Below are 27,999 nucleotides of genomic sequence, written 5' to 3'. Positions count from 1 at the left end.
GTAAAATCAAGGCAATTTCCATAATATAATTAGTAAAATCTGATTAGATCAAATTGCGTCATTTTTATGTACAAAACAAAAAATAATGGACAGCATCCGATCACAATTTGGATGGATTGCTTCAATATCAAATGCGTTGTCAGGTTTTGATTCCCAATTTACACTTAATTACTGAAGGGAGGATGGATTTTTCTGTATTGCCTTTATATTGATAAGAGATCGCAACGGATTTATTTTAGCTGCAGAAATAGGTTCAGGCGTTCTGTGTTGTGATGAATTTAGGGCTCGTTTTCTTTCGAATTCGCAGAGAGTTGCCGATTGTTGTGAAAAAATAGGGGTTCTCTGAATGCTTGAATTTGATCATGCAAATGGATTCCGCTTTGCAGCAGATTAAGAACCCTAGATTCATGCTTTCCCACGCTGATTTTAGAAATGCCGTGTGGATTAGCTTGCTATCGAAAAGATGGAAGTATGTTTGGACTTCGATGCTTTACTTAATTTTCAACATATATTGGTTTGTGAAGCATGATAATATTAATGAGAATGAACTTCGATGTTTTGGTATTTTATCAATTGGGCTTTACTTATAAGAGATGGCTCTCTCAACTTATAAGGATCAAATGTGTGTACGGATAACACATAATGAAGCAGCTGAATGAGCTCTTTCATGTTTTAGCTGGGAAGAAGGTTCGAGAACTTTGCTTTCTTGATGATGATTACACTGGACAGGTTAACAAAACATCTCATTGCAAGTTTTAGTAACCAAAGAAGTCTTGGTGAGAGTTCTCATATGAGGTGAGGTTGCTGAGAATCTTCTTTCACGCGATTGTATTAAGCGCAAGAACGTTACTTATAAGATTGCCAAGTCATTGATCTTGAGTAGATTGATGGTTCAAGTAGTACTCAAGAATCTAGCAATCATGGATCTGTTTGCTCGTGAGAAAATTTGGGTTGTAGACTATATTTCAACTCTAAGCTCATGATTTGTCCTCCAAACTTGCTCCTTTTCTGCTACATTGGACGAATGCTCTGTGGCTTCACTGTTGTGAATACAGACTCTTTGGATAATGTCTCAGTCTGCCTTCTATGTTTACCTCGTGGGTGGATACAAAAAATGCTTACTCTGTTCTGCAAGGTTGATTGGGCTTGATGATGTGATGCTTTGACTCTGTGCACTCTTGTTGCTAAGGTATGTGGACACTGCTTCACATCTCTCTTGTAAACAGAATATATATTATTATTCATAATTTTCCAGGTGTTTTATATAGGGCACAACAAATAAGTTGCCAATTTTTTTTGCTGTTCTCTCGCTTGAGAGGTATTTTTTCAATAGATGTATTATCATATTTGTAAAGAATTTAACTTTGATTAACAATCATGTTTAGTTTTTTACACGTATATTCAATGATTGCAATATTACTTGTCTGATGACTAATTGTATAGAAAATCTGCAGGTATTAAAAAAAATGAAAAAACAAAAAGAAAAAAAGGAAGTTTTCAAATCTATGGATGATTGCAGACAGCCTAAAACAATAGTAATGTTGAAATGTGTAAGAATGTAGAGTTGAAATGTCAAGAGAAAAGTTGCATTGAAATGAGGTTCAAAGAACACTCTATTTGGGTGTTTTTTCGTCTACTGATCTTGATTTAGAAGTACTATAACTTGCTTAGTATGCTTAGAATGTCGCACGTGCAAGATAGTTTAAAACATTTACCTAGATATGTGAATCTGTATCTTTAGCCTGTTCATGATGGAAGAAGATAAACGGATTTGCTCAACATATCTCTGTGAATCATTGCCATCTTACACTTGGTCATTTTGGTCCTTCGGATATATGAGTGTAATAGTCTTTGGCTCTAAAGAAAATGGTGAATTACATGTAGGGGACTCTTGTTAATTTGGTGTTAGCGGCTAAGTGGTATTAAATGTTATTTACTTCATATATGATGGAGTTAAAGCGACATAAAAGTGTAGGAAAAAAGATTATTTTTCTTTTCAATTGTAGAGAATTGAATAAAAACAAGTAAATAATAATCCGAGATGAGATAGAGTACCTTGCCCTTATCCCTATCAAGTCTCATGATCTTTTTCTTTTCCTTTACTCTAACTTGGTTCGTACTTTTTTTGTAGACAACCTTTCTGTAACACTGCATTAAATTTCCTTGATTATCCTCTCTTTATCAGACATTTTCTAGTTTCACTGCTACTAATTAAGGGATTTTTTTATCCTTTCCCTATATTTTTATCCTGTAGATGATGGGTGTACTAGGACACATAAATTACAAAAACCAAGCTAAGTTACGTTACTTGGCAGAATACAACATAAATAGCTCTTAGTTATGACATCAACTTCATACATGTGAATGTTTTTACATATTTTAATCTTATCTTTATTTGTATTATAGACATTGCTATCTTTATTTTGCATATGTGTGCAAGTGCAAGTGCTAAAATTGAAATGAGACTGTATCTTTCATGTTTTGGTAACATTGTGCTTAATATATTTGAAATACTCAGCAGAAGTATTTTGTTTTGAGTGGCATTTGATAGTCTATTTCTATATTATTTTGATATATAAATTCCGAGGATAAACTCCTGAGATATTCAATTGTAACCATTGAGATTCAATGGAAACATTAAACATCTCTAGGTTCCAAAATATAAAAGGAATATTAGACGCAGAGGATTTTCTTTCTTTATTTATTTTGCAGATAATAATTTAGTAAAGCACATTGTTTAGCGACATTGAAAATCATTATCATAATTATTTAAGGTCTCATACTGATTGCTTTTTAATGGCCTATTTGCTATTTCAGGAATTTATTGACTCAATCATATTCATTTCGTTTTGTTTAGATACATGATTAGTAATTGCCGATAAAATAATATGGGTAGTGCTTTTACTAATGGAATAACAAACACAGCGTATTGGTTGTCAACTTGGCACAAATGAAATCACATTCATGTGATACCTCTCAGTGGAAAATACCGTGGTCCATGTCAGATTTTTCATCCGTATTATGTACTCTCGCTTTTAAATTTATTTAGTTGATGTATCCAACTTTTTCTTTAGTGACTTTTTCGGAGGAGGGGCTGTATCTGCGTTGTCAAAATATTCTTTCTTTAGGTATAATTAATGAATGGGGAAACCTTGTTACCTCCGCTACTCAATTGGCTGAATTTTCTGCCCCGCCCCCTCTCTTCCCCGCTATAGGTTTTCTCGAGACGTCCAAATCGTCTTTCCATTTGCAGTGAGCTTCTTGTTTATAAGATAATTATCTTATTGAACTTGAAGTATTTAATTGTACGGATTTTAATACATTTGCCTCCAATTTAAGATTATTTTGATTTTAATTTAATTTCTATAAAATGTAGATCATTTGATTGTTTAGATATTCATCACTGCATTAGCCTTTATAATTCATTGATTGTTTGTTTTATCAATATGCCTCTGCAATTGCTGTTCATATCAGGCTTGGATCTGTATATGTTGAACATTTCTTTTATGCATTTGGTAATTTGGTCGTTTATGTTGAGTAGCGACAGGATTATGTGATCTAGTTATAGAAATGTGAACACCAAACACTTCTCCAAAAAATTCTTGGTTGAGATGTATGAGAAAGTAAAGCATGTATTTAATCTGGATATTAACTCGGATGATAAATATTCTCAGTGACTATTTCTGCCCCCCCTCTCTTCCTTGCTATAGATTTTCTCAAGAATTCACAAATAGTCTTTCTATTTGCAGTGAGCTTCTTGTTGTTAAGATAATTATGTTATTGAATTATTTAATCGTACAGATTTTAATACACTTGCCTCCAATTTAAGATCATTTTCATATTTTTGGAATTTCTACAAAATGTAGATCATTTGATTGTTTTGATATTCATCACTGCATGGGCCTTTATAATTCATCAATTGTTTGTTTTTATCAATCTGCATCTGTTATTGCTGCTCATAACAGTTTAGGCTTGTATCTGTATCTGTTGAACATTTCTTATATGCATTTGGCAATTTGGTCATTTATGTTTGGGGCATGGTATTAACGTATAGCGACAGGATTATGTGATCCATTATAGAAATGTGAATATTATACACTTCTCCGAAAAAAAATTGGTTGAGATGTATGAGAAAGTAAAGCACGTATTTATTCCGGATATTATCTCTGGATGATTAATATTCTCAGTTACTTTTTCTGCCCTGCTCCCTCTCTTCCCCTCTATAGGTTTTCTCGTTTAGTCAAAATAGTCTTTACATTTGTAGTGAGCTTCTTGTTTTTAAGATAATTACGGTTTTTAATTGTCCTCGGATATGCTATTTTTGAAGAATGCTTCCATTGAGCTCCGATATCAAAATAAACCAGGGGACTTAGGTGCTATGGTTTTAGGTATTCGCCATGTCCAAGAATTATTAGTGTCGCCAAATTTTGTCCTGGTATGTGTAGATTAAATAGTATAGCAATGTAATATTTTACTATCATATTACTTGAGATGATTTACTATAGGGCTATAATACCATTTAAATATTAAAGGAGGAGGGTGGATGTTGCAGCTCATGTAATAGAGATGTTAAAGACATGTTAATGGTATTTTTATGCAGCTTAAAGACATGTTAATGCTATTTTCTGCAGCTTAAAGGCATGTTAATGCTATTTTTGTGCAACTTAAAGACATGTTAATGCTATTTTTGTGCAGCTTAAAGACATGTTAATGCTATTTTTGTGCAGCTTGAGTGATTGAACATTCTTTTAGTATTGTGATGTCCATTACAAAAACTTCTTATTGAACGAATTTGGAATAATTTCCTTCACGTCACTATGTTAAATTTGCTAGATTTTAAGGGTATACTATATCTTATGGAGTTGGTGATGGATATTCATATCTGTAAATGTAATTATCATGTGCTTTCTTCTTTGTTAGTACTACTCTCCTGCATTTGAAAAATATGCTGGCGACTTCAGTCCTCTAGACAGTCTGAGGAGCTTGAAGGTTTGTATGGAATTCACGGGGGACCATATGGAGGGTCTAATAAAGCTACTCCAGCTTTCTCATAATCTTGAAGCTCTATGTATCCGATTCACTGAGGTACAGATTGTTTAATACCATATGTTTTGGGGGTATTTGAAGCATGTAGAGTGTATGTTTATACTGATATGGTTGATGATGCTTCAGCACCCCGGGATAATCAGTTGGGAATCCAAGAAAATTGACGTCCCAGGGCTGATGATATTGCACAAGCTGAAAGAAATTGAGATTTTTACATGGGGCAACCTGGAGAACTTGTTAGAGCTTATCAGATTCTTCCTTGAGAACGGAAAATCTTTAGAGAAGATAAACATCACACAAAAGGAAGAAATGCTGGATCCGGAGTTCTACACATTGCACAACGTTCAGTTAGCATGTGAATCAGTTTCTATATCCATCGGTTTAGCTTCTGCTTCTGGAACAATCAAGATGTTTGACTATTCGTTCTGGAAATGTGGTTGGGGTACTGCTGGTCAATCTATCCAATATAGCCGGTAAAGTGATCTTTCTTCTACTTGCACTTTCTTATCATTAAAACAAAAACTATGTAGCATAATAAGGTGATGACATTATTATTTATAACTTGCTAAGACCATTTCTTCCTTTTGGATATGCCATCTATCTGTCCTTGTTTGTTTTGAATTGATTGGATTGTTGATCAATGCATTACTATGCTTTATTGTATTTCTCAGCTTTCATAATCAGTTTGAATCTTTTGTTAAATTCTGGTGAAAATGAAATACAATCTCTGCTTTGTGCTCCTTGAATTAAAACTGTGTTTTGCATTTTGGTGCATTTTAGTGCGTTTTGGTGCACTTTAGAAATTAAAATTCAAAGATGAATTCCAGAACTTTTGGTGCATTTTGCAAAAAAATATCCCAACCTTCTAAAATCCAAATTTCAGTAGTTTTAAACAAATGTGATTGCATCAAAATTCCAATGTCTGCTGCGGTGCTGCCGGAGATCTAAATCCATTTTCCAAAATTTGATACTACATGGATCCCAAATTAAAGTTTAAACTTTCAATCAAATTTTGTTATTTTTGGTAAATGACTTATATTTTATAAATTCATTCCACTCAAATTCATTTTAATATGAAATTAATAAGCATGTAAAAGTAGATTCACATTTCAATATTTTTTACATATGCTTATTTTACTCATTACTCATTTGATTAGTTTCTTAAAACTCATATAAAGTCAAATTTTGAGATTCCTAATTTGGGATAAATAAGTAGATGCATAGTGCATGCTATGTGTAAAATTTGATTTCCGATACCAAATTTTTATTTAGTTTGAAAAAAATATTCACAAGATTGGCCAGAATATTTTAAAAAATGTGTCAAAATTTGTACTTTCTCCACCTGTTATTGAGTGTCTTTAATTCTTTTAAAAATTCTATGACACATGCTTTATATTTTATGTAAAATTCATGTCATGTCAAAGTGGAATATTTATTCATGAACCGTGGAAATATTTACTCCCTCCGTCCCAAGATAAGTGAAGCATTTCTTTTGGGCACAGGATTTAAGGAATTGATATTTAAATAGTTAAAGTGGATAGAGTAAAGTATGAGAGAGAGAAAAGTAGAGGAGTGAAGAGAGAATAAAGTATGTGGAGAATTTTTTGCTAAAAATGGAAATGGCTCACTTATAGTGGGACATCCTAAAAAGAAATACGAGTCGCTTATCTTGGGACGGATGGAGTATTAAACTTGTACAAGTGATTTTTGAAATGCAATAAATAGTGCAGAAAAAGAAGTGTATTACTATTATAGAGCCATGAGCCCATGATGCACCATCCCATGCTATTATAGAGCCATGAACCCATGATGCACCCTTGCTTCAAACTAGAATAGCCTCAATCATTTTCTATCTCGGTCATTTTCTGGCATTGTTTTAAGATTCTGGCGTCGTTTTAGTGATAATTTAAATTTTTTGTTTTGTGATTAGTGATTACTCATTGTTGATTGATTTCACTGATTATGTACTTAGAGATGTAACACACCCGAGATTTGTGCGATTTTATTTTTGTAAATTTATATGCTTGCTACCCCATCTAAAATGAATAAGTGGTGATATGCTTTGAGATTTATCTCACTTTTAGAGATATAGATTTAAGTAGTGCATCTGTTTTGGAATCAGGGTTGAAGTTTATGGCCGTTGATTGTGCTTTTGCTGAGAAGCATTATGCTGATTTATCTGCAAAGCCCTTCTTCAATGGCTACTTTAAGTACATTGTCTCTGGCCCTGTTGTTGCCATTGTGTGGGAGGTGCAAGAATGTCGTAGCCACCGGGAGAAAGATCATTTGTACCACCAGCCCTGCCACCATCCGTGGTGATTACGCCATTGATATTGGCAGGTAATATAATGCTCTCATAATTCATACAACTAGTTGTAACAAAAGCCTTCACTTATTGATAGAGCATAACTGCATGTATGTATTCTAATCAATGGCTTGATTTATGCTGTTGTATTGCACGCTCCTTTCCTCGATGTTTCCAACCGTAGCTGCGTATTGACTTGAATTGGTTGTGCAGGAATGTGATTCATGGCAGTGATGCTGTGGAGAGCGGAAGGAAGGAAATTGCTCTATGGTTCCTGGGTTCCTGTCAAGAGAAAAGATGCATTGAAATGAGGTTCAAAGACCACTCTAATTGGGTGTTTATTCGTCTACTAACTTGCTTAGTATGCTTATAATGTTGCACGTGCAAGATAGTTTAGAACATTTACCTAGGTATTTGGATCTATATCCTTAGCCTGTTTAAGGTGGAAGAAGATAAAAGGATTTTCTCAACATATCTCTTGAATCATTGCCATCTTACACTTTGTCATCTGGTCCTCTGGATATATGAATGTAATATTCTTTGGCTCTAACGAAAATGGTGAATTACATGTAGGGGACTCTTGTTAATTTAGTGTTAGCTGCTAAGCTGTATTAAATGTTATTTACTTCATATACGATGGAGTTAAAGAGGCATAAAAATGTAGAAAACGATCATTTTTCTTTTCAATTGGAGAGAATTGAATAAAAACAGTTAAATAATAATTCGAGAAGAGATAGAGTACCTTGCCCCTATCCTCATCTAGTCTCGTGGTGTCTTTTCTTTAGTCTAACTTGATTCCTACTTTTTTTTACAGACAACCCTTCTGTACCAATGCATTACCTATAGATGTTTGTAAAACAAGTAAAGAGATAAACTGGCTATTCAAGGATCCAAAAATTTATGGCAATAGCTTTTCTAATTGTTTTCCTACTGTAGTTTATATTTCCTTGATTATCCTCTCTTTATCAGACATTATCTAGTTTAACTGCTACTAATTGAGGTAGTTTATTCTCCTTTCCCTATATTTTTATCCTGTAGTTGATGGGTGTACCAGGACACATAAATTACAAAAACCAAGCTAAGTTACGTTACTTGGCAGAATACAACACAAATTGCTCTTAGTTAATAAATTATGACATCAACTTCATACATGTAAAAGTTTTACATATTTTAATCATATCTTAATTTGTATGATAGACATTGCTATCTTTGTTTTACATGGGTGCGCAAGTGCAAGTGCAAGTGCTAAAATTAAAATGATACTGTATCTTTCATGCTTTGGTAACACTCTGCTTAATATATTTGAAATGCTCAGCAGAAGTATTTTGTTTTTGAATGGCATTTGATAGTCTCTTCGAATATTATTTTTGGATTTATAGTTTCCAAGAATAAACTTCTGAGATATTCAATTGTAAACTTCTGAGATATTCAATTGTAACCATTGATATTCTATGGAAACATTAAACATCTCTACGTTCCAAAATATAATAGGAATATTAGACACAGTCATGCAGAGGATTTTCTTTATTTATTTATTTCGCAGATAATAATGTAGTACAGTTCATTATTAGCGACATCGAAAAACATTTTCAAAATGATTTATGGTCTCATACTGATTGGCTGTTAATAGCCTGTTATTGCTAATTCAGTAAGTTATTAACTCAGTCATATTCATTTCGTGTTGTTTAGATACATAATTAGTATTTTCCGGCAAAATAAAATGGGATAATGCTTTTACTAATGGAATAACAAATACAGCATATTGGTTGGCAACTTGGCATAAATGAAATCACATTCATGTGATACCACTCAGTGGTAAATACCATGATCCATGTTGGATTTTTCTTCCTATTTATGTACTCTCGCTTTTAAATTTATTTATTTGATGTATCCAACTTTTTCTTTAGTAACTTTTTCGGAGGAGGGGCTGTATCCGCGTTGTCAAAATATTCTTTCTTTAGGTATAATTAGTGAATTGTGAAACCTTGTTACCTTCGCTACTCAATTGGCTGAATTTTCTTCCCCGCCCCCTCTCTTCTCCGCTATAGGTTACCTCGAGAAGTCAAAAATAGTCTTTCCATTGCAGTGAGCTTCTTCTTGTTAAGATAATTATCTTTATTGAATTATTTGATTGTACGGATTTTAATACATTTACCTCCAATTTAAGATCATTTTGATTTAAATTGTATTTCTATGAAATTTAGATCTTTTGATTGTTCAGATATTCATCACTGCATGAGCCTTTATAATTCATTGACTGGTTGTTTTATCAATGTGCATCTGTTGTTGCTGCTCATATCAGGCTTGGATCTGTATCTGTTGAACATTTCTTTTAGGCATTCGGCAATTTGGTCATTTATGTTGTGTTTGTTTTAGGGCATGGTATTAATGTATAGCGACAGTATTATGAGATCCAGTTATAGAAATGTGAAGACCATACGTTTCTCCAAAAAAATCTTGGTTGAGATATATGAGAAAGTAAAGCATGCATTCAATCTGGGTATTTTCTTTGGATGATAAATTTTTACAGTGACTTTTTCTGCCCCACCTCCCCCTTTTCCCCGCTATTGCTTTTTTCGAGAAGCCAAAGATAGTCTTTTCATTTGTAGTGAGTTCCTTGTTAAGATAATTGTCTTATGAATAATTTATTGTATGGATTTTAATACATTTGCCTCCAATTTAAGATCATTTGATTGTTTAGATATTCATCACTGCATGAGCCTTTATAATTCATTGACTGTTTTTTTATCAATCTGCATCTGTTATTGCTGTTCATATCCAGATTTGTATCTGTATCTGTTGACCATTTCTTATATGCATTTGGTAATTTGGTCATTTATGTTGAGTTTTTTTGGGGCTTGGTATTAATGTATAGCAACAGTGTTATGGGATCCAGCTATTAAAATGTGAACACCATTCACTTCTCCAAAAAAATCTTGGTTGAGATGTATGAGAAAGTAAAGCATGTGTTCAATCTGGATATTATCTCTGACAGTGACTTTTTCTGCCCCACCCCCTCTCTTCCCTGCTATAGGTTCTCTATTGAAGTCAAAAACTGTCTTTTCATTTGCAGTGAGCCTCTTGTTGTTAAGATAATTATCTTATTGATTGTACGGATTTTGATACATTTGCCTCCAATTTAAGATCATTTTCATTTAAATTTAATTTCTATAAAGTGTAAATCATTTGATTGTTTAGATATTAATCCCTGCACGAGCCTTTATAATACATTGAGGTGGTGTTCGGTTTCCTAGATAAAAGAGTACCACGATATAATATAGGATTGAATTATGAGATTATTTTAGTTGGAGAGAGTTAGCTATGACTAATTATCCCATGATTACCCATCTAGGATTGAATTGTGGGATTGAATCTCATGAACCAAACACACTACATATTTAATCCTGAGATACAATCTTGTAAACTGAACACCCCTGAATGTTTGTTTTGTCAATCTGCATCTGTTATTGTTGCTCATATCAGACTTGGATCTGTATCTGTTGAACATTTCTTATATGCATTTAGAAATTTGATTATTAATGTTGAGTTTGTCTCGGGACATGGTATTAATGTATAGCTGCAGTATTATAAGATCCAGTTATAGAAATGAACACCATAGACTTCTCCTAAAAAATCTTGGTTGAGATGTATGAGAAAGTAAAGCATGTATTCAATTTTCACAGTGACTTTTTTTTTTGGATTCAATTTTTCCGTTCGGTGCACAGAATTGGAATTGGAATTGGAATTCTGTGAATTGTATTATAATTCAATACCAAATCCTTTGTTCGGTAAAAATGATGTAATCGATATAGAATAGAGTTTGAAGAAATTATATAGTGTGTGTGCAATTTGTTTGTAGTGTGTGCAATGTGTGTGCAATTTGTTTGTAGTGTGTGCAATGTGTGTGTTTGTGCAATGTGTATGTAGTTATTTAACTATTGGGATGAATTGGATATGTAATTCAGTTCCAAATCCTTTTTTGCGGATATGAATTTGGAATTGAAGACTTCAATTCCATGAAACGGAATGGAGCCTGAGGGTATTTTTAGTCTTTCAATTTATCGTGAGTATTAAACAAAAATCTTTATGGTGAATAAAGAGCTCTTCTATTGTTTGCAGGGATAAGTGCACTATTTGCTGCATTTGAAGAAATGGAGATTTCGACTAAAAATATAAAATGGACACAAACTGAGAACGAAAGAATTATTGAACAGGAATCTCATGACAGGCTAAGTAGTCTGCCCTCTGAAATCCTAGACCACATTCTATCGTTTCTCAGCATGAATGAAGTTGTGAAAACCGGCGTGCTGTCAAGAAAATGGAGATACTTCTGGCATTCAACACCATGCTTGAACTTCGATTTTAGAGATTTCTGGAACCAGGAGCGCTGCTTGAATTTGAGTTACAATGAATGCGTGATAAAATTTTGGGTATTTGTCAAGTGCGCTATGGTGATCAGATCACCTATTTGTAGACTGCGGCTCCACTGTGAAGCCTGTGATACCATTCAGCTTGATTCGCTTTTATATCTTTGCGCTATGAAAGAAGTCCAAGAACTTGATATTTTTACTGGATATGGAATCCTGCAGTGTCCAATTCATTGTGGTGTACCCACTCACGTTGACGCATTTATACAGGGCGTTAACAGTCTGGTTGAGTTGCAACCGTTGGCAAGCTTTTCATATCTCAAGACCCTAAATTTGGTTGGCGTCCAGTTTGATGATTCTGATATAGCTGGGAACGTGTTCAGTGATTGTGGTGTTCTTGAGACTTTATCTCTGGAATATTGTTGTTTTGTGACGAGAAACCATCTCAAGATTTGTGCCAATAAGCTTAGGACTTTCAACTTTGTAAACAATGGCCCTTATTGGTGGGATTATACGTGCATGTTCGACGGTGAGCTGGAACTTCGTACTCCAAACCTTGTATCTTTCTGGTATATAGGGCCAGTGCTACATCTCAGTCAATCATCGGATATGCTATTTTTGAAGAATGCCTCCATTGAGCTCCGATATCAAAATACACCAGGGGACTTAGGTGCTATGGTTTTAGGTATTCGTCATGTCCAGGAGTTATCAGCGTCGCCAAATTTTGTCCTGGTATGTGTAGATTAAATACTATAGTCATGGTAGCATATTACTATCATTTTTTATCTTCTAATTTGAATTCCTGCAATACTTTTGACATAATTGTACATTTTAAAGACATGTTAATGGTGTTTTTGTGCAGTTTAAAGAAATGTTAGTGGTATTTTTGTGCAGCTTAGAGACATGTTAGTGGTAGTTTTGTGCAGCTTGAGTGATTGACCATTCTGTTAGTACTGTGAGGTCCATTATAAAAACTTCTTATTGAACGAATTTGGAATAATTCCCTTCACAACACTATGTTAAATTTGATGTAGATTTTAAGGGTATATATTTTAGTTGTGTGTATCAGTATATATTTATAAGTTGCGTACAAGTTGGTGATGGATATTCATATCTGTAAATGTAATTATCATGTGCTTTCTTCTTTGTTAGTACTACTCTCCTGCATTTAAAAAATATGCTGGCGACTTCAGTACTCTCGACAGTCTGAGGTGCTTGAAGGTTAATATGGAATTCACGGAGGACCATATGGAGGGTCTAATAAAGCTACTCCAGCTTTCTCGTAATCTTGAAGCTCTATGTATCCGATTCACTGAGGTATAGATTTTTTGATACCGTGTTTTTTGAAGCATGTAGAGTGTATGTTTATAACTTATATGGTTGATGATGCTTCAGCACCCCTGGAAAATCAGTTGGGAGTCCAGGAAAATCGACTTCCCTATGATATCGCACAAGCTGAAAGAAATTGAGATTTTCACGGGCGGCGACCTGAAGAACTTGATAGAGCTTATCAGATTCTTCCTTGAGAATGGAAAATCTTTAGAGAAGATAAACATCACGCAAAAGGAAGAAATGCTGGATCCGAAAGAGTTCTACACATTGCACAACGTTCAGGTAGCATGTCTATCTGTTTCAATATCCATCGGTTTAGCTTCTGCTTCTGGAACAATCAAGATGTTTGACTTTTCGTTTTGGAAATGTGGTTCGGGTACGGGCGGTCAATGTATCCAATACGGCCGGTAAATCGCTCTTTCTTATCATCAAAACAAAAACTAGGTAGCTTAATAAGGTGAACTGATGACATTATAATTTATAACTTGCTAAGACCATTTCTATCTTTTGGATTTGCTATCTATGTGTCCTTGTTTGTTTTGAACTATTGCTGTTTTGAATTGATTGGGGATTGTTGAAAATCTGTGATCAATGCATTACTATGCTCTAGCTTTGATAATCAGTTTGAATATGTTAAATTAAATGAAATGCAATCTCTGCTTTGTGCACCTTGAATTTTACTGTGATGCGCATTTTGTGCATTTTTGTGCATTTTGGTGCAACTTTAGAAATTAGAATTCAAAGATGATTTCCAGAATTTTAGGTGCATTTTGCAAAAATTATCCCAACTTTCTAAAAGCCAAATTTCAGAAGTTTTATACAAATGTGATTGCATCAAAATTACAATATCTGCTGCATTTTCCAAAATTTGATACTACTAGGATCCCAAATTCAAGTTTAATAAAGTTTCAACTTTCAACCAAATGTTGTTATTTTTGGTAAATGAATTTATAGTTCACTAATTTGTTTCACTCAAATTCATTTTAATATGAAATTTATAAGCATGTAAAAGTAGATTCACATTTCAATAATTTTTTCCATATACTTATTTCACTCATTACTCATTAAATTTATTTCTTAAAATTCATATCACGTCAAATTGAGATTCCTAAATTGGATCAATAAGTAGATGTTTACCATGTGTAAAATTTGTTTTCTGATGCCAGATTTTTATTTATTTTTTTAAAAAAAAGGCTAGAATTTGAAATATGTTGAATTTCGTACATTCTACACTCGGTTGTTAAATTTTCATATTTTCGTTTTGGTATTATTTCAATTGTGTACTCCTATTTCAAGATTACTACTTTTAATAAATAAATTTTACATGAATTTATTTCCTTACATTTTATTATAAAATTAATATTGTACTATATAATTAATACTACTATATACTATAACTCATTTTAGTAATCTTTTCTACCTCAGCTTTATGTATTTTTAAAAAATTCATGTCATGTCAAAATAGAATATTTATTCATGAGCAAATACTTAATAACTTGTACCGAGTATTTTTGAATTGCAATAAATACTGTAGAAAAAGAAGTGTACTATTATAGAGCCATGAGCCCATGATGCACCATCCCATGCTATTATAGAACCATGAGCCCATGATGCACCCTTGCTTCAAACTAGAATAGCCTCAATCATTTTTATCTCTTCATCAATAGTATAGTAGTACTACTAAAATAGATACTCCCTTCTTTCTATAAAAATAAAGTGGACTCATTCTCTGCTAACAATAATATAATTACTTTTTTTCTATTCCTCTTTTACTTTATCAATGGTGTGATTTACTTTTTCTTTGTATTTCTCTTTTATTTTATCAATTGTGCATAATTTGCGTGCCATTCCAAATGTTATATTTTTATAGGACAAAAGAGTGAGTGTATAGTGATATAAGATTTAGTCACTTAATATTATTTGTTCGGTGGATTTAGAATAAAATCCATCTTAACTATTTTTAGGCAGTTCAATCTTAGATAATAATATCAAATTAATTTAATTTCGGATAATTTAACACTCTCTTAGTGTAGTTAATCCTCCATTATCTTACAAATTTTTTTATGCTAATATGAAATTAGAATAACTTCGAATAAAATTCTATTTTCTCTTGTCCTTAACAATATTAAGATATTCAATTACATTTTTCATGAAGAATACTTGATTTTGCCTCGGATGCGTTGATTTCTTTTGTAAATTACTACTCCATTATTAACCCAAAACAAAAATCTAATAATTTAACAACAAAATTGAATCATATAGAGAGAGATATGAATTTGAGAATAGTTTTTTGTAGAAAAGCCATAAAAAGAAAAGGCCAAAAAACAAAGATGAGAGAGAGAAAGAAAAGGGACAAGGAAGAAGTGAATGTGAATGTGAATGTGAGGGCACAGTATATAATGATTAAAATTGGGAAAGGAGAGAGAAAGTGCATTCATTGTTGCATGGAATTCAGCACTTCTAATTTATGCTTCAACTTGCAATCTTTTCTTACATTTTGTTAGTGCATATTTTTAATCATGAGATTGCTACCTAAACTTCCTTTTCCATTTCCACTACTCTTCTATGTTTCTTCAAACAACACTCTTCTTTTTCTAAAACATGGAGTAATAACTTAATTACCTCAGAATATTAGCAATTGATAACTACATTGGATTAGGGTTTGTGGTCGATTATATTTATATTAAAATATAAAACTACTATTGATGTAAGAAAGTTGTTTGACTCATCATTCTTTTTCTTGTAATTGCTACTTACAAAAAGGAAAAAAAGAAGAAGAAACACTCCCTATTTGATTGGGTGGATATGAGTGGTTTCGGGTTACACATTGGGGTGGTGGGATCAACAATTTAAATAAGTACTATATTTTAAATATTTACAACTCCAGTTTATTAAGAATTTCATTCGCCCGTGCGAATTTGAAGTCCTTTTATATAGCCTTTTATAGTGTGTGTGTGTGTGTATCTGTGTGATTTTACTTCTCGCATATAACAAAAATTAATGGATAAAGTTGAACGCAAGAAAATTTCAAAAGATATTTGCACAGTTTAACTAAGTAACAACTTTGATCAATGTACAAAAATGACAAAAAAGTAAAAATACTTTTTTAGAGATGCAAAGAATAATATTTTACAGAAAAAATACAACAAATCATTAAAAGAAGAATGGTGAGCAAAATGATAAACAAATGTGAAACAAAATTACAAGCAAAACATAAAGTCGCATGCTCAGTGGAACACCCAAAATAAAAGAGTAAAGACAAAGTATATGTGATTAGGCCTCATGTTAGAGTAGTAATGTCTTATGCCAAATATTTTGAATAGAAGTCCATCATAACACGATCTTTAAATTTATATTTATTTGTCTATTAAAAAAAAGTAAAGACAAAGCAATACTACTACAAGCTAATCAACAATTCCAACAAAGAAAGAAGAAAGTCATCTAGAGGCAAAAGCGCGATCCAACCAGCAAACAGGCAAATCCATAATTAGTGGCAACACACGACATTACATATAGACGATGATACATATATCCGAATAATCGTGCGATTCTTAGTGCATCTTCACTCGACCCACCCTAATCCTCCTTATATTATCTAAACCTTATGATATCCTGATATCGTTTAAACTATCTATCATATGTCCCGAGTGTCGAAAATGAAACGCTTCACATTAGCTGGGATAGAATGAGTATTCTATTTTTTTATGGAGTACCCGGTTCCAGGTACGGAACCAGAAACTTATACAAGCCGATGCTGAATTTTTTGATAATAGTAATAATATTATTACTAATATTAATAATATTATTAAAATTTTTAATTTTATATATAATGAGGTTACAATTATTTATAAGACATTAGAAATAATTATAATAAAAAATTTAATAAACCTTTACTCTCAAACATAAATCACAGATTACAACCCTAATTCCTAATCACAAATCACTATCACAATTTTATTGAATAAATAAATAATGTTCTAGAGTCTATATTCATTGTTCTTAAAAAATTGGTCGTCTAATGAATCGAAAAATTAAATTAACCATCTAATTAATTGAAAAATCAACACCTATTAGTTAGTTAAATATAGATTGGTAAATAAAAGTATATTTTTATAATTAAAATAGACAGGAGAGCGTTTGACTTCATAAATGTAAAAAACAATAAATGTGATGGGAAAATAAAATACTTGTTAGATTAATAGAGAAAAGGGATTTAATAGGTGTGACTTTCTATGTAGCCTATCCCTAGGTTTACTTTTTATTAATTCAACATATATTCCATAAAACTTCCTCCTAAGGCCATCCACAACGCTGTTCCTATACCGTTCCTATCTCGTTCCTTAAACCACTATTTGAGGGCCCCACTATACTTTTTACTCCATTCCTTAACTAAGGAACGGAACCTGCAACCCTCCGTTTCTTATCCGTTCCTTAACCGTTCCTTAAATTACTAATCATTCAATTTCATTTTTTATTTTTATTTCCAATCCAATTCAATTAAAACAAACACACTTCATTAAAATTAAAATAACATTACAACATAAAATATAAATACAACTTAAAATTCAAAAAAATAAAAAAAGACATAATTAAAATCCTAAAAAAAATGACATAATTTAAAATACAATTTTATAGAGACATACTTAAATGTTTTATGTTTCACTTTCGATGTGGGACAAAATCATTCAAGGATGTCTCTATAAAAGAGAAACAACCAAGGATGATTTTATCCCACATCGAAAGTGGAACATAAAACATTCAAGGTTGTATCTATAAAAGAGAAACAACCAAGAATGAGTTTGTCCCACATCGAAAGAGAAACATAAAACATTCAAGGATGTCTCTATAAAAGAGAAACAACCAAAAATGATTTTATCCCACATCGAAAGTGGAACATAAAACATTTAAGGTTGTATCTATAAAAGAGAAACAACCAAGAATGAGTTTGTCCCACATCGAAAGTGAAACATAAAACATTCAAGGATGTCTCTATAAAAGAGAAACCACCAAGAATGATTTTATCCCACATCGAAAGTGAAACATAAAACATTCAATGATGTCTCTATAAAAGAGAAACAACCAAGAATGAGTTTGTCCCACATCGAAAGTGGAACATAAAACATTCAAGGTTGTATCTATAAAAGAGAAACAACCAAGAATGAGTTTGTCCCACATCGAAAGTGGAACATAAAACATTCAAGGTTGTCTCTATAAAAGAGAAACAACCAAGAATGGTTTCATAAATTCGCAAGTCCATCAAATATATATGGGATATTACGAATTTATTGTATTCATTTATTTGTAAAAATTGTTTTTAATTATAAAAACAATTTTTATAAATAAAAGTATTTTTTTTAAAAAATTTGATTTTTTTTAAAAAAAATCAAATTATTGCGTCACCGTGACGACGCCCACTCGCGGGGCAGCGAGTGGGCGTCACGCATGTCGCGGGGAGAGCCACGTTGCCGAAGCGCGTGGCGGCACAGACCGTGCCGCGTCTCGTGCGGACGGCACCCGGGACGGCATGGGCACGGAACCGTGACGAAACGTAGCGCCACAACGCGTTCCGCTACGGTTTCGTTCCGGATGAACGAAACGCGGAACGCCCACGGCCCGCGTTGCGGGTGCTCTAAATCTTTTCCTCATCCCCTCTTTCTATCTTACACACTCTGTCCACGCATACTTCAGGGGACGGCCATGACAGGGTAATGGTCTGGCGCCGGCCAAGCCCCCGTTGGAGTGGAGGCTTTGCCTGAGCTAGGTCCGTCCCTGCCCGGTTCCCAATATAAACATCCCATTCAAATAAATTAATCTTGGAAGGGTGAAAGTGACATAAGTTTATAAATCTCTAGGGTGTGAATTTTTGTTAAAAAGAAATATTCAAAATCGATACATATACATTGATGTTGAGCTAATGATTAGTACTTACATATTCCCTGCGCGCTGAAGGTTTATGTACTTCACCATCAGCAAAAGGAGGACTGCAACTTTGTCCATTTTTTGAATTTTTGACTACTAAATGTGACAGTCTTCTATCATATCTCACCCTACTATCCTATCTTTTTAAAACAATTCTAATTATTCTAAATTCTATTCTGTGATTTCCACACTTGGAAGAATATTGCTGCACGTATAACGAAATAAGAGGAAAACAACAAAAATATGCATGTTATAGTTTTATTAGTACTATTTTCCAACAAATATATATTTATATTTATGCATACACACAAGTAAGTAATAAATTATTAGTTCCAAGGTGCATTAAAGTGAAAAATGATTACAAAATGTCAGTAAATTTTTAAATTTTTTGCTTTCAAGTTTTCAACTTTTTGCAGAATCCATATTATCGGTTATGGGGTAAAGCTATCTACAAAATCTTCTCAAAACAAAAAGTGAGATATCTTTTTTACTTTGTGACAATAATTCTATTATTACTGACTAAAGGGTACATACCTAGGTTGCTTAGCTTCATGATACGTTATTCTTTGCCTTTTTAGGGTTTGATTTGCATCTCTAGAGATTTTGGATAAATTCTATAATGATATTCAAATCAATTTTTAAATTACGTATAACATTATAATATTAATTATCTTATACTATACTCTTATATTTTAATTTACTGCATTGCTGAATATTCTCAACCGGTATATGTGAAGTTTCATTAATATTTATATTAATTTTGTTGAAATAAGATTTTTCTCAAGAGATAAGTTATGCTTGGCTTATTCGGCAAGCTCATCCCATCCCATTTGTTATTCCTAATATAGCCACTTTTATCCAACTAGGATTATATAAAGATATTTTATCTCTATACATTCATTAGAATTCTTATTTCCATTTTTGTTTATGGGCAAATTGATGAAAAACCATCAAGTTTGTTCAATCTTTTTATCAATCCTATAATTTTCGAAAATGGTCTATTATTCTGTATCATAATTGTGACAATTTTTTCAATTGACTCAAGGCCAAAAAAATCCTTAGTATCTTCATTTTTATGTCTATTACTCTATTAGTATGTCTTTAGCATTTAGCAATTTTCTTACGTTTATTTTAAGCCTATCTTTTGATACTCTAGGTGAAAATTATCAAAGACAAATTATACATTAACAAATGAAGACACATAGAATACCAATTAATTGGTTAATTGAGAAAATCATTTAAAAATATGATATAATCAGCTAATTTTAATAATTTAAAAATTGCCAAATTGACCTGATGATTTTTTTTCAACAATTCATAATACTCATATCCAATATAGTAAATGCTTCCATAAATTGTTCGGTTCCATATAATAACAATAAATTAATTACACTTAACAAAGAGCATTGTATGTGAGGATTAGTTCTATTAGCCCAAGTCAAAGAAAAATCTTAATAGTATGTTACATGTATTCGTGTAAGCATTGCTCTTATTTAGTTCATGTTAGTGCTATTTATTTTGTACATTTAATTTAATTCTAATATCTTAAAAACTATTATGGATGTTATGAACTTTAAATACTAGTACCAATCAAAGCTTGATTCGTTATTTTATTTACTTACTCTAGGGATCAGTGAAGGTAGCTTAAGAATGTGTTGCGTTCTACTGTTCTAGGTCGAGCTACTAAGTCCAATGAATCCACTAGATCACTCGGTCTAGGAACTCAAGGGGATATAGAAGACTCGGTCGTTGGACACACAACTCTCGCGTTTCAAAGATCCCTCAACCCGTTATACTATAGACTAGTATAGAGAAGCAAGGGGTCGATCCCACTAAGATGGATGCGTAAGAAATCATTTAGAAGATTCTGATTAGAAAGCGGCTGCTGCCACGCAAATTTAGGTTGAGGTGTAACTACTACTAGACCTAGGAACGAAGTAAACACCGGACCTAGGAAACTGAAAACATCATGCCGACATTAAACTTTCTCATAACTGCGAGACATTAAACTAACTTCTTAGACTAAGCAATCAACTTCCTAATTTGACTAGACAGAAAACAGGAAAACGGTGGAGACTATTTTCCGCAAACAGAAAGTACGTTATTAAAGCTGCAAATAACAACTAAAAGATTAACCAACACTTTCGCGCATCTCATTACCTGTATCAAATGCGAACATGAAGAAAACATAGCACAAACCCAGATTCAAACAGAATGTAAAAGTGTGGACGTCGGAAACTTGCAATTAGCCGGAAATAAAACAGATCTACATACGCTAGACAGAATGAAATGAAAACACGAAAATCCGGCATCAACTCCGACCACCCTATTTCAGATCCAAACGTCAGATGCTTAATCCACTCCGGATCCAAGCATTCCGAACCCATCAATCAACAAATTCAACTCCATAACTTCTGATTCAACCGATCTATCCCGATCAACACAAGCCTTCAACAATTCTGCGCAAACTCAGTAGAACAGCGCAAAAATCAAAGTACCTCGACAAACTTAAAACTAATTGCATCCATGCTCGAAATTAACAGTAACTCAAATACGGAAACAGAAACTTCAATAACCAACGGAAATTCAACGGAAAACAAAGCCGAGCTTCGAACAACGAAGCTCGGTGAAATTCACGACGAAAATTAAAATGAAAGCGATTAAATTGTTTCTTCGCCCTCTGTGAGGACGGTGTTGCCCAACTACGAAGTAGCACAAAATAACCCGAAAACTACCCTACGATCTCCCGAACATTTCCCCCAAGTGAGTAAGCTATGAGCCACAATCTGGTCACAAGTCCTCCACTCTCCGATCTCCCTTCTTTTTGCATGCTCTCCTCCTTATATAGGTGCGGAGTTGATCTTCTAGAAGCCTTCGTAGAAATCTCCATTCTACCATTCAGCTTCGTTATCTCCTCTGTCTAGTCGTTTTTCCTCCAAATTGCTCACTTATTCGCCAGTTCCTTGGACCATGTAATTGCCCTCTTCTTTCCTGGATCTGGCGAAAACCTTCTACACACCTGGCTTAAAATATGCGTTAGACCCTGCAAACAAATGGATTTTACTCTTTAACCAATGCATGAAATTAGCCTTATCAATCAGACCACCATGACACTAGTTACTAGGACCTCTTTTGTGTTACACCGCTTACTGAGTTGGCTAGACTCAGAAAGAACAAGCCACAATACAAAAGATTGTTACACAATTTATCTAACTAGTAACAGATTACAATCGAGAAACCCTAACTAGAACTGGATCCTCGTCAGACTCCAGACCCCTAGATTAGGTCGATTTCACCACCTGCACACTAAGTAGAAGAGTTAGTATAACAAGAAAATGATCCCTAAGGATCTAAGCAATTGCTAAACGAAACAGAACAGAATCAGAGAATCCGGTCACAAATGGCTCAGTTCACAGCAGCGACTGCACTAGGCCTCAGACCTCCCCAATCCTCACAGCAAGTCACAAAGACGAGCACCGCTGAACGGACCACCCAATCTGAGATCAGTGAAACCCTAGATCTCACTGATTCCCGTACACCACGACCTTCTCAACACACGGATCCACAAACACCCTTCGAACACAGCCTTGCTCACAAGAAACTCCCACACAACACTTTCAAGCACACGGAGGATCGATCACCGGAGAAGACCGAAACCCTAGTTTTGAGAAGGGAACCGAATAAGTGACCTAACTCACAAACTACACACAAACTACACTGATACATCTCTTTAGAACTGAGAATTGTCGGTGGAAACGAGAGCTTGAAGGAAATCGTCGGTGGAAACGAGAGCTTGAAGGAAATCGTCTGCTAAAACCCCCGGAAAACTAGAGAGAAGGCGGAGGAACTTTTCGAGAGTGAGACAGAGATAGAAAAAAAATTTGAATGAACGAGAGAGGAGAGTGACCGTCTCCTAAACATGCACAAACAAATAAATCGGACGACCCAGATGCAGGATCCGTATGGAGGTGCCAGGTGTCGGCTATCCGGCGCATCAGGTAAGTGAGACGCCTGAACTTGGGCCACCAGGGATTGGGCCCCAATAATTACTCCAGTTGGGCTCCTCATAATATTGGCCCAAGCTAATATTAATAACAACCCACAACTAGAAGTGGTCCAATTTCAACACATACAGTTATAGAAAAAATGAATCAAACGAATTTTAATTTTAACTAATTTATAGAATTTATATCATCCATAAAGTTTTTTGAAATATTAGAATATATATGAAACAAAACAAATAATGCGAATATAGACTGAACACAAATTTTTAAGGATGGAGAATCTATTTGCTTGGAAAAAGGAGGAGATCTCTACATATTCGTGGGCCATTTCACCTTGAGGGAAAATAGAGTATGTGAGGATTTGGATTTGGTTGGCTATACAAGAGATGTTATATTTATATGATCGAGTGGTAAGATTTTAGAGAACAAGAAATTAAAATCTTTATAACATTACCTAATAAAATAAAAATTAGTTGGGGTGTTGAATGTGTGAATTAATTCATGTGTTTCAACATGCATGTGAAATATGAGGTGGGGGTGCAGTGAATAAGACTGCCACTCCAATACTCATCACTTTGACTTATATATCCTATGTATTTATAACATCCATTTAGGAGACATCTACTAGTGAACATTGTCACTATAACCTGTCAATTATATATACATTAATCAATTTTCACAAATTTTGTTGTATATATAATATAAACTTTTTCACATTATTGAAAAAGCAATTTCCTACCAAGAGAAACCGCGTTTTTCGCCTTTGTTTCAAGATAAAATAAGGGGCAAAGCCCAAGGCTCAGACCGAAACAATGAACAAGACAAAATAGAAAAATTCCAATAACTATTCTAATACAATTGGGTTGTGAATTCTGCAACTTGCTCTTGCTCATATTTTATTTTATTATTTTTTTCTTTTTGAAAATGAGAATCGACAGTGGTTCCTCACCTATCCCCGAAGTGACTCGGACTCCCGGCCTAACGGTCGGAGGTGAAGCGTCTTACCAAGCTACGCTTCGTTGTCAAGGTGGGACCCAATGGGTCCACCAGCCCCGCAGGAACGGGTCCAGGATTTTTCACCTCCCCCAGCTCCTGGGTCCAGGCACGGGTACAGGCTTAATCACCTCCCGAAGCTCTGGAGTCAGGACAGTGAATCCACTAGGCCCCAGGGAAATTAATCCCCAAGATGCGCCTCCCAAGGGTGAATACGCGACCTCTAGGATGACGCGGTATCCTTGCCTCTCTTCTCAACCAGTTGAGCTAGGAGGCTTGGATTCTTGCTCATATTTTATTACGCGGGTGAGTTTGAGTTTTTTTTTTTTTTTTGCTTTTAATTTTTGTGGTATGATATTTCATTCACTTCGAATTAACGTGATCGACTTACTTTTCACTTTTCAAATTCTCATGCTTTGAGATGAACAAAATACTTATGTAATTTTTCTAATTTTAATGAAATTTTGTATTTTAAAAGTAATTGTATATCAATTTAAATAGGATATATATATATATATATATATATATATATATATATCAGTTTTAAATTATATACTCCCTTGTATAGAGATAGTCCATTACGGATGAAACTGATTTAATTGCATAATTGGTAAAATCAGAAAGAATGAGAAAAAAAATAATTAAAATAGTGTAATGGATGCTATGACCCATAGATAATAAAGTAAAAAACGAAAAAACATTTTCATAAATGGGTATTGACTATTTTTATGAGAAGAACTTAAAAAGAAATCTCGTCTATATTTATAGATGCCCTGATTATAATGCATAACGCAGTTACGCAAATACAGCATACATTGGATTAGATTTTATAGCAGTCGTTGTCATAATGCACATGCAAATCTAATTCCTTTAATGCATGTAGATATTTAATTAATATTGTGAATAGTGAGGATATCTTCATTTTTTCTATGATATAAAATGTTGGAGCTAAATATGAACAGCAACGATAAAATAAGCAGGGTTTCTATCTAAGATTTTCCTTTATCAAAGGAGGTACTAATAGATTCATCACAGTTCTAAAATAGAACGCAAACTGCAAATAACTTGAACATAAAATACGGGTCATTTATATATTGAGCGTTGTGTATCCAAACATAAAGAGACGAGAACCGGTGAGAATAGCATAAGCACAAAAACTAAGAAGAACAAAAGTATCGAAGAGAATCAAGAATGAGATTAAAGCCTAAACTACACAAGCTAGTTTGAAGTAAATAAATTAAATTAAGGAGAATTAACTAGCTAGTTTGAACTAAATAAATTAAAGGAGAATACGATTTAGGGAAATGATGAAATATGATTTCATTCTATCTTTTCGCAGAGAAACACTATTTGAAGTTGCAGGCTATAGCCTGGAGTTTGAAGACCTATACACTATACATACTCCACATAAATTGATACATAAACATATCATCATTAAATTTAGTAGCATATCATATCATATCATATTTTTTCGTCTGATCTGCCACAGACAATATTAGACATGAATGGAAACTTTCTCGGACCCCACTATATCAATCAACACTTTTCATTCATTTTATTATAATCTTCTTTTAATTTCCATAGCTTAAATGTTACAAGTACTTTTATTTCTTTCATAACTAATTAAAGGTTACTCGTATTTTTATTGTCCATTTTGTTAACCGAAACCAACCTTGATTTTTTTTTCAATGATAACTCAAGTTAATGTAGTAGTACTCAAATTAATCGACACTCAACTCTATGTATTTAATTAAGCATTTAGAAAGAGTGACGAAGATGCAATTTTTGTTTTTTTTTTGCCGTAAAACAGATACGGAGTAAAGTATTTATTGATCTTCAATTAAAAGCGATGTTATTAATAATGACTATGTATATAATTGTTGTCATGCAACTGAGAGTATATTTTTTGTATGTTCAGTCAATATCGATTATAATTCTTTTTATCAGAAATTCTCTATGCAAAAAGTAATCATGACGTGACTTGAGAATTTAGGGGATTTGATTTAATTAATTTATTGAAGGTGAATCTATCTGTGGTGGGGAATTAAAGTTAATGTCATTATTCATATTACTATTCAGCTAATAGTGCATCTCTTCGCCTATATATCTTGTCCGAATTCATCATATAAATCAACTTTGTTATCTGCATTTTTATCTTTGAAAAAGAACACAACTTGTTTGCCCTAATTTACAACTTTTCAAATCATGCTAGAGCATTAGCATATACCAAAATCACAACCAGTACATATATATTATGGTGCCAAAAGCCGTTGTTGTCAATGCTCTCGTACATTATAATTCATGAGTTCAGAAGTACTATACCATGCGTTAAAAGATGAATCGAATCATTTATGTAGTTTACTCATTTTTAATATTAAGAATATTTTAAATTAAGTCATTTTTTGAAAACAACGAATTATTTGTCACGTGAGGTGATTATATATATAAATCATTTTGTATACCTATATCGGTACGAAAATATCTTTGTAAATAAAAGTAATCATTTACGTTCTACATAATGCCTCGAGTAATTTGATATACATAGAGTGCAGCAAGAAATGATCATGTAAGCAGTCACTTCTAAAAATTGAAATGAAATTTATTAAAAAAAATGCAGTCACTTCTTCTACAGTATGCGGTGGGTACGCCTAAATTATTTAGATGATTTCTAGAATATTGAAATAATTTCCTATCTATAATTGATTTAGGATACACAAATCTATTCCAAATTATACAAGTGTTGACTTAATCTACATTATGTTTCACGAATCTAAAAGTCCATTTTTTTTTTCTTCCAATAATGGGCAGCCATATTCAACTTCAGGTAGCTATCAAAACCTGTGGTTTATCCAATTTTATTTGCTAATGAAGCTAGTAATCTTGGCACTATCATGGTAGATTTTCTGTCATAATCCAAAAGAGAATTTATATTCTAGCGATTAGGAAACTTTTGTCACCGTTTATAATTTCTTGATTACATTATTATGTGCAATATATTTAAAATGATAAAAATGAGCATATTTTAGATTTATATACTTTATTGAAATCAATCCATTTGAAACAATAAGATCCGTACTGAGCGTACTACAAGAATCCACTAATATACTTATAATATATTACTCGTATAAATAAAAACTTATTAATGTGGAAAAAACGCCCCTAATATACTTATATAGGAGTACTACGGAGTACTTAGTACTATAAGAAATAGCTATATAAGAAGATATTAAAATGGACTAAACGTGACTAATACTTATGAAATATATTTTGATGACTAACATATTATTCTTAAACATATAACAAAATTTTGTGGGATACACGCTGTCACATGAAAATTTTCTTATGTTTTTATATTTCACATGAATATGTAATGGTAGAATTATACTTCATCCGTTAATTAATCATCCGTCCTAATTAAGTTGAATCATATTCTTTTTCGAAATATCTCAACCAAGTTGAATCTTTTTTCTTTTCTAATAAAAAATAAAAATATATAATCACCTTTACTTTTTTTACTCTTTCTCTTATTCTTTATCTTCATTGAACTCGTTTAATACAATTTTTTAATTTTTATGTGCAAATGTACACAAATTTATTTGACATCGTTATAACGAGTATAAATCTAGTACTACTATATTTTAATAGTAATATATTTGTAATTTATAAAGTACTACTATATTTTATATAAACCATCGAAATATGATTTAAAACCAAATTAATTATTTTAAGTAACCCATCTCACAATTAGATATTTTTATGCTATATAGTACTTATACTCCTAGCCTACTATAAGTAAAGTAATGTTTAAAGGATTTTTTTTTACTCTTTCTTGTGTCTCTTATTCTTTATCTTCATTGAACTCGTTTAATACATTTTTTTAATTTTTATGTGCAAATGTACACAAACTTATTTGACATCGTTATAACGAGTATAAATCTAGCACTACTATATTTTAATAGTAATATATTTGTAATTTATAAAGTACTACTATATTTTATATAAACCATCGAAATATGATTTAAAACCAAATTAA

At 32.9% G+C, this 27,999-nt stretch overlaps 1 protein-coding gene across 4 annotated transcripts; it reads left to right on the top strand.

The window, feature by feature from the left end:
* Positions 1-31: 31 nt before the first annotated feature.
* Positions 32-13,567, top strand: LOC121777382 (F-box/LRR-repeat protein At4g14103-like). 4 transcript variants are annotated; one of them, XM_042174625.1, is made up of 8 exons: positions 32-1,189; positions 4,921-5,085; positions 5,173-5,519; positions 7,169-7,386; positions 7,565-7,663; positions 11,471-12,450; positions 12,871-13,035; positions 13,114-13,567. In XM_042174625.1, exons 6-8 carry the CDS (start codon positions 11,503-11,505, stop codon positions 13,459-13,461), a joined length of 1,461 nt encoding a protein of 486 aa, XP_042030559.1. In that variant the 5' UTR covers positions 32-1,189; positions 4,921-5,085; positions 5,173-5,519; positions 7,169-7,386; positions 7,565-7,663; positions 11,471-11,502; the 3' UTR covers positions 13,462-13,567. The 4 variants fall into 4 exon arrangements, with proteins under 4 accessions (XP_042030559.1, XP_042030556.1, XP_042030558.1 ...); XM_042174624.1 differs by lacking the exons at positions 32-1,189; positions 4,921-5,085; positions 5,173-5,519; positions 7,169-7,386; positions 7,565-7,663 and adding exons at positions 9,418-9,436; positions 11,317-11,390; XM_042174622.1 differs by lacking the exons at positions 32-1,189; positions 4,921-5,085; positions 5,173-5,519; positions 7,169-7,386; positions 7,565-7,663 and adding an exon at positions 9,222-9,312.
* Positions 13,568-27,999: the final 14,432 nt, after the last annotated feature.

This window comes from Salvia splendens, chromosome 18 (genome assembly GCF_004379255.2).
Source record: "Salvia splendens isolate huo1 chromosome 18, SspV2, whole genome shotgun sequence".
Lineage (NCBI taxonomy): Eukaryota > Viridiplantae > Streptophyta > Magnoliopsida > Lamiales > Lamiaceae > Salvia > Salvia splendens.
Note: the sequence above shows the minus strand (reverse complement) of the source record. Positions and strands in the feature narration are given on the sequence as shown.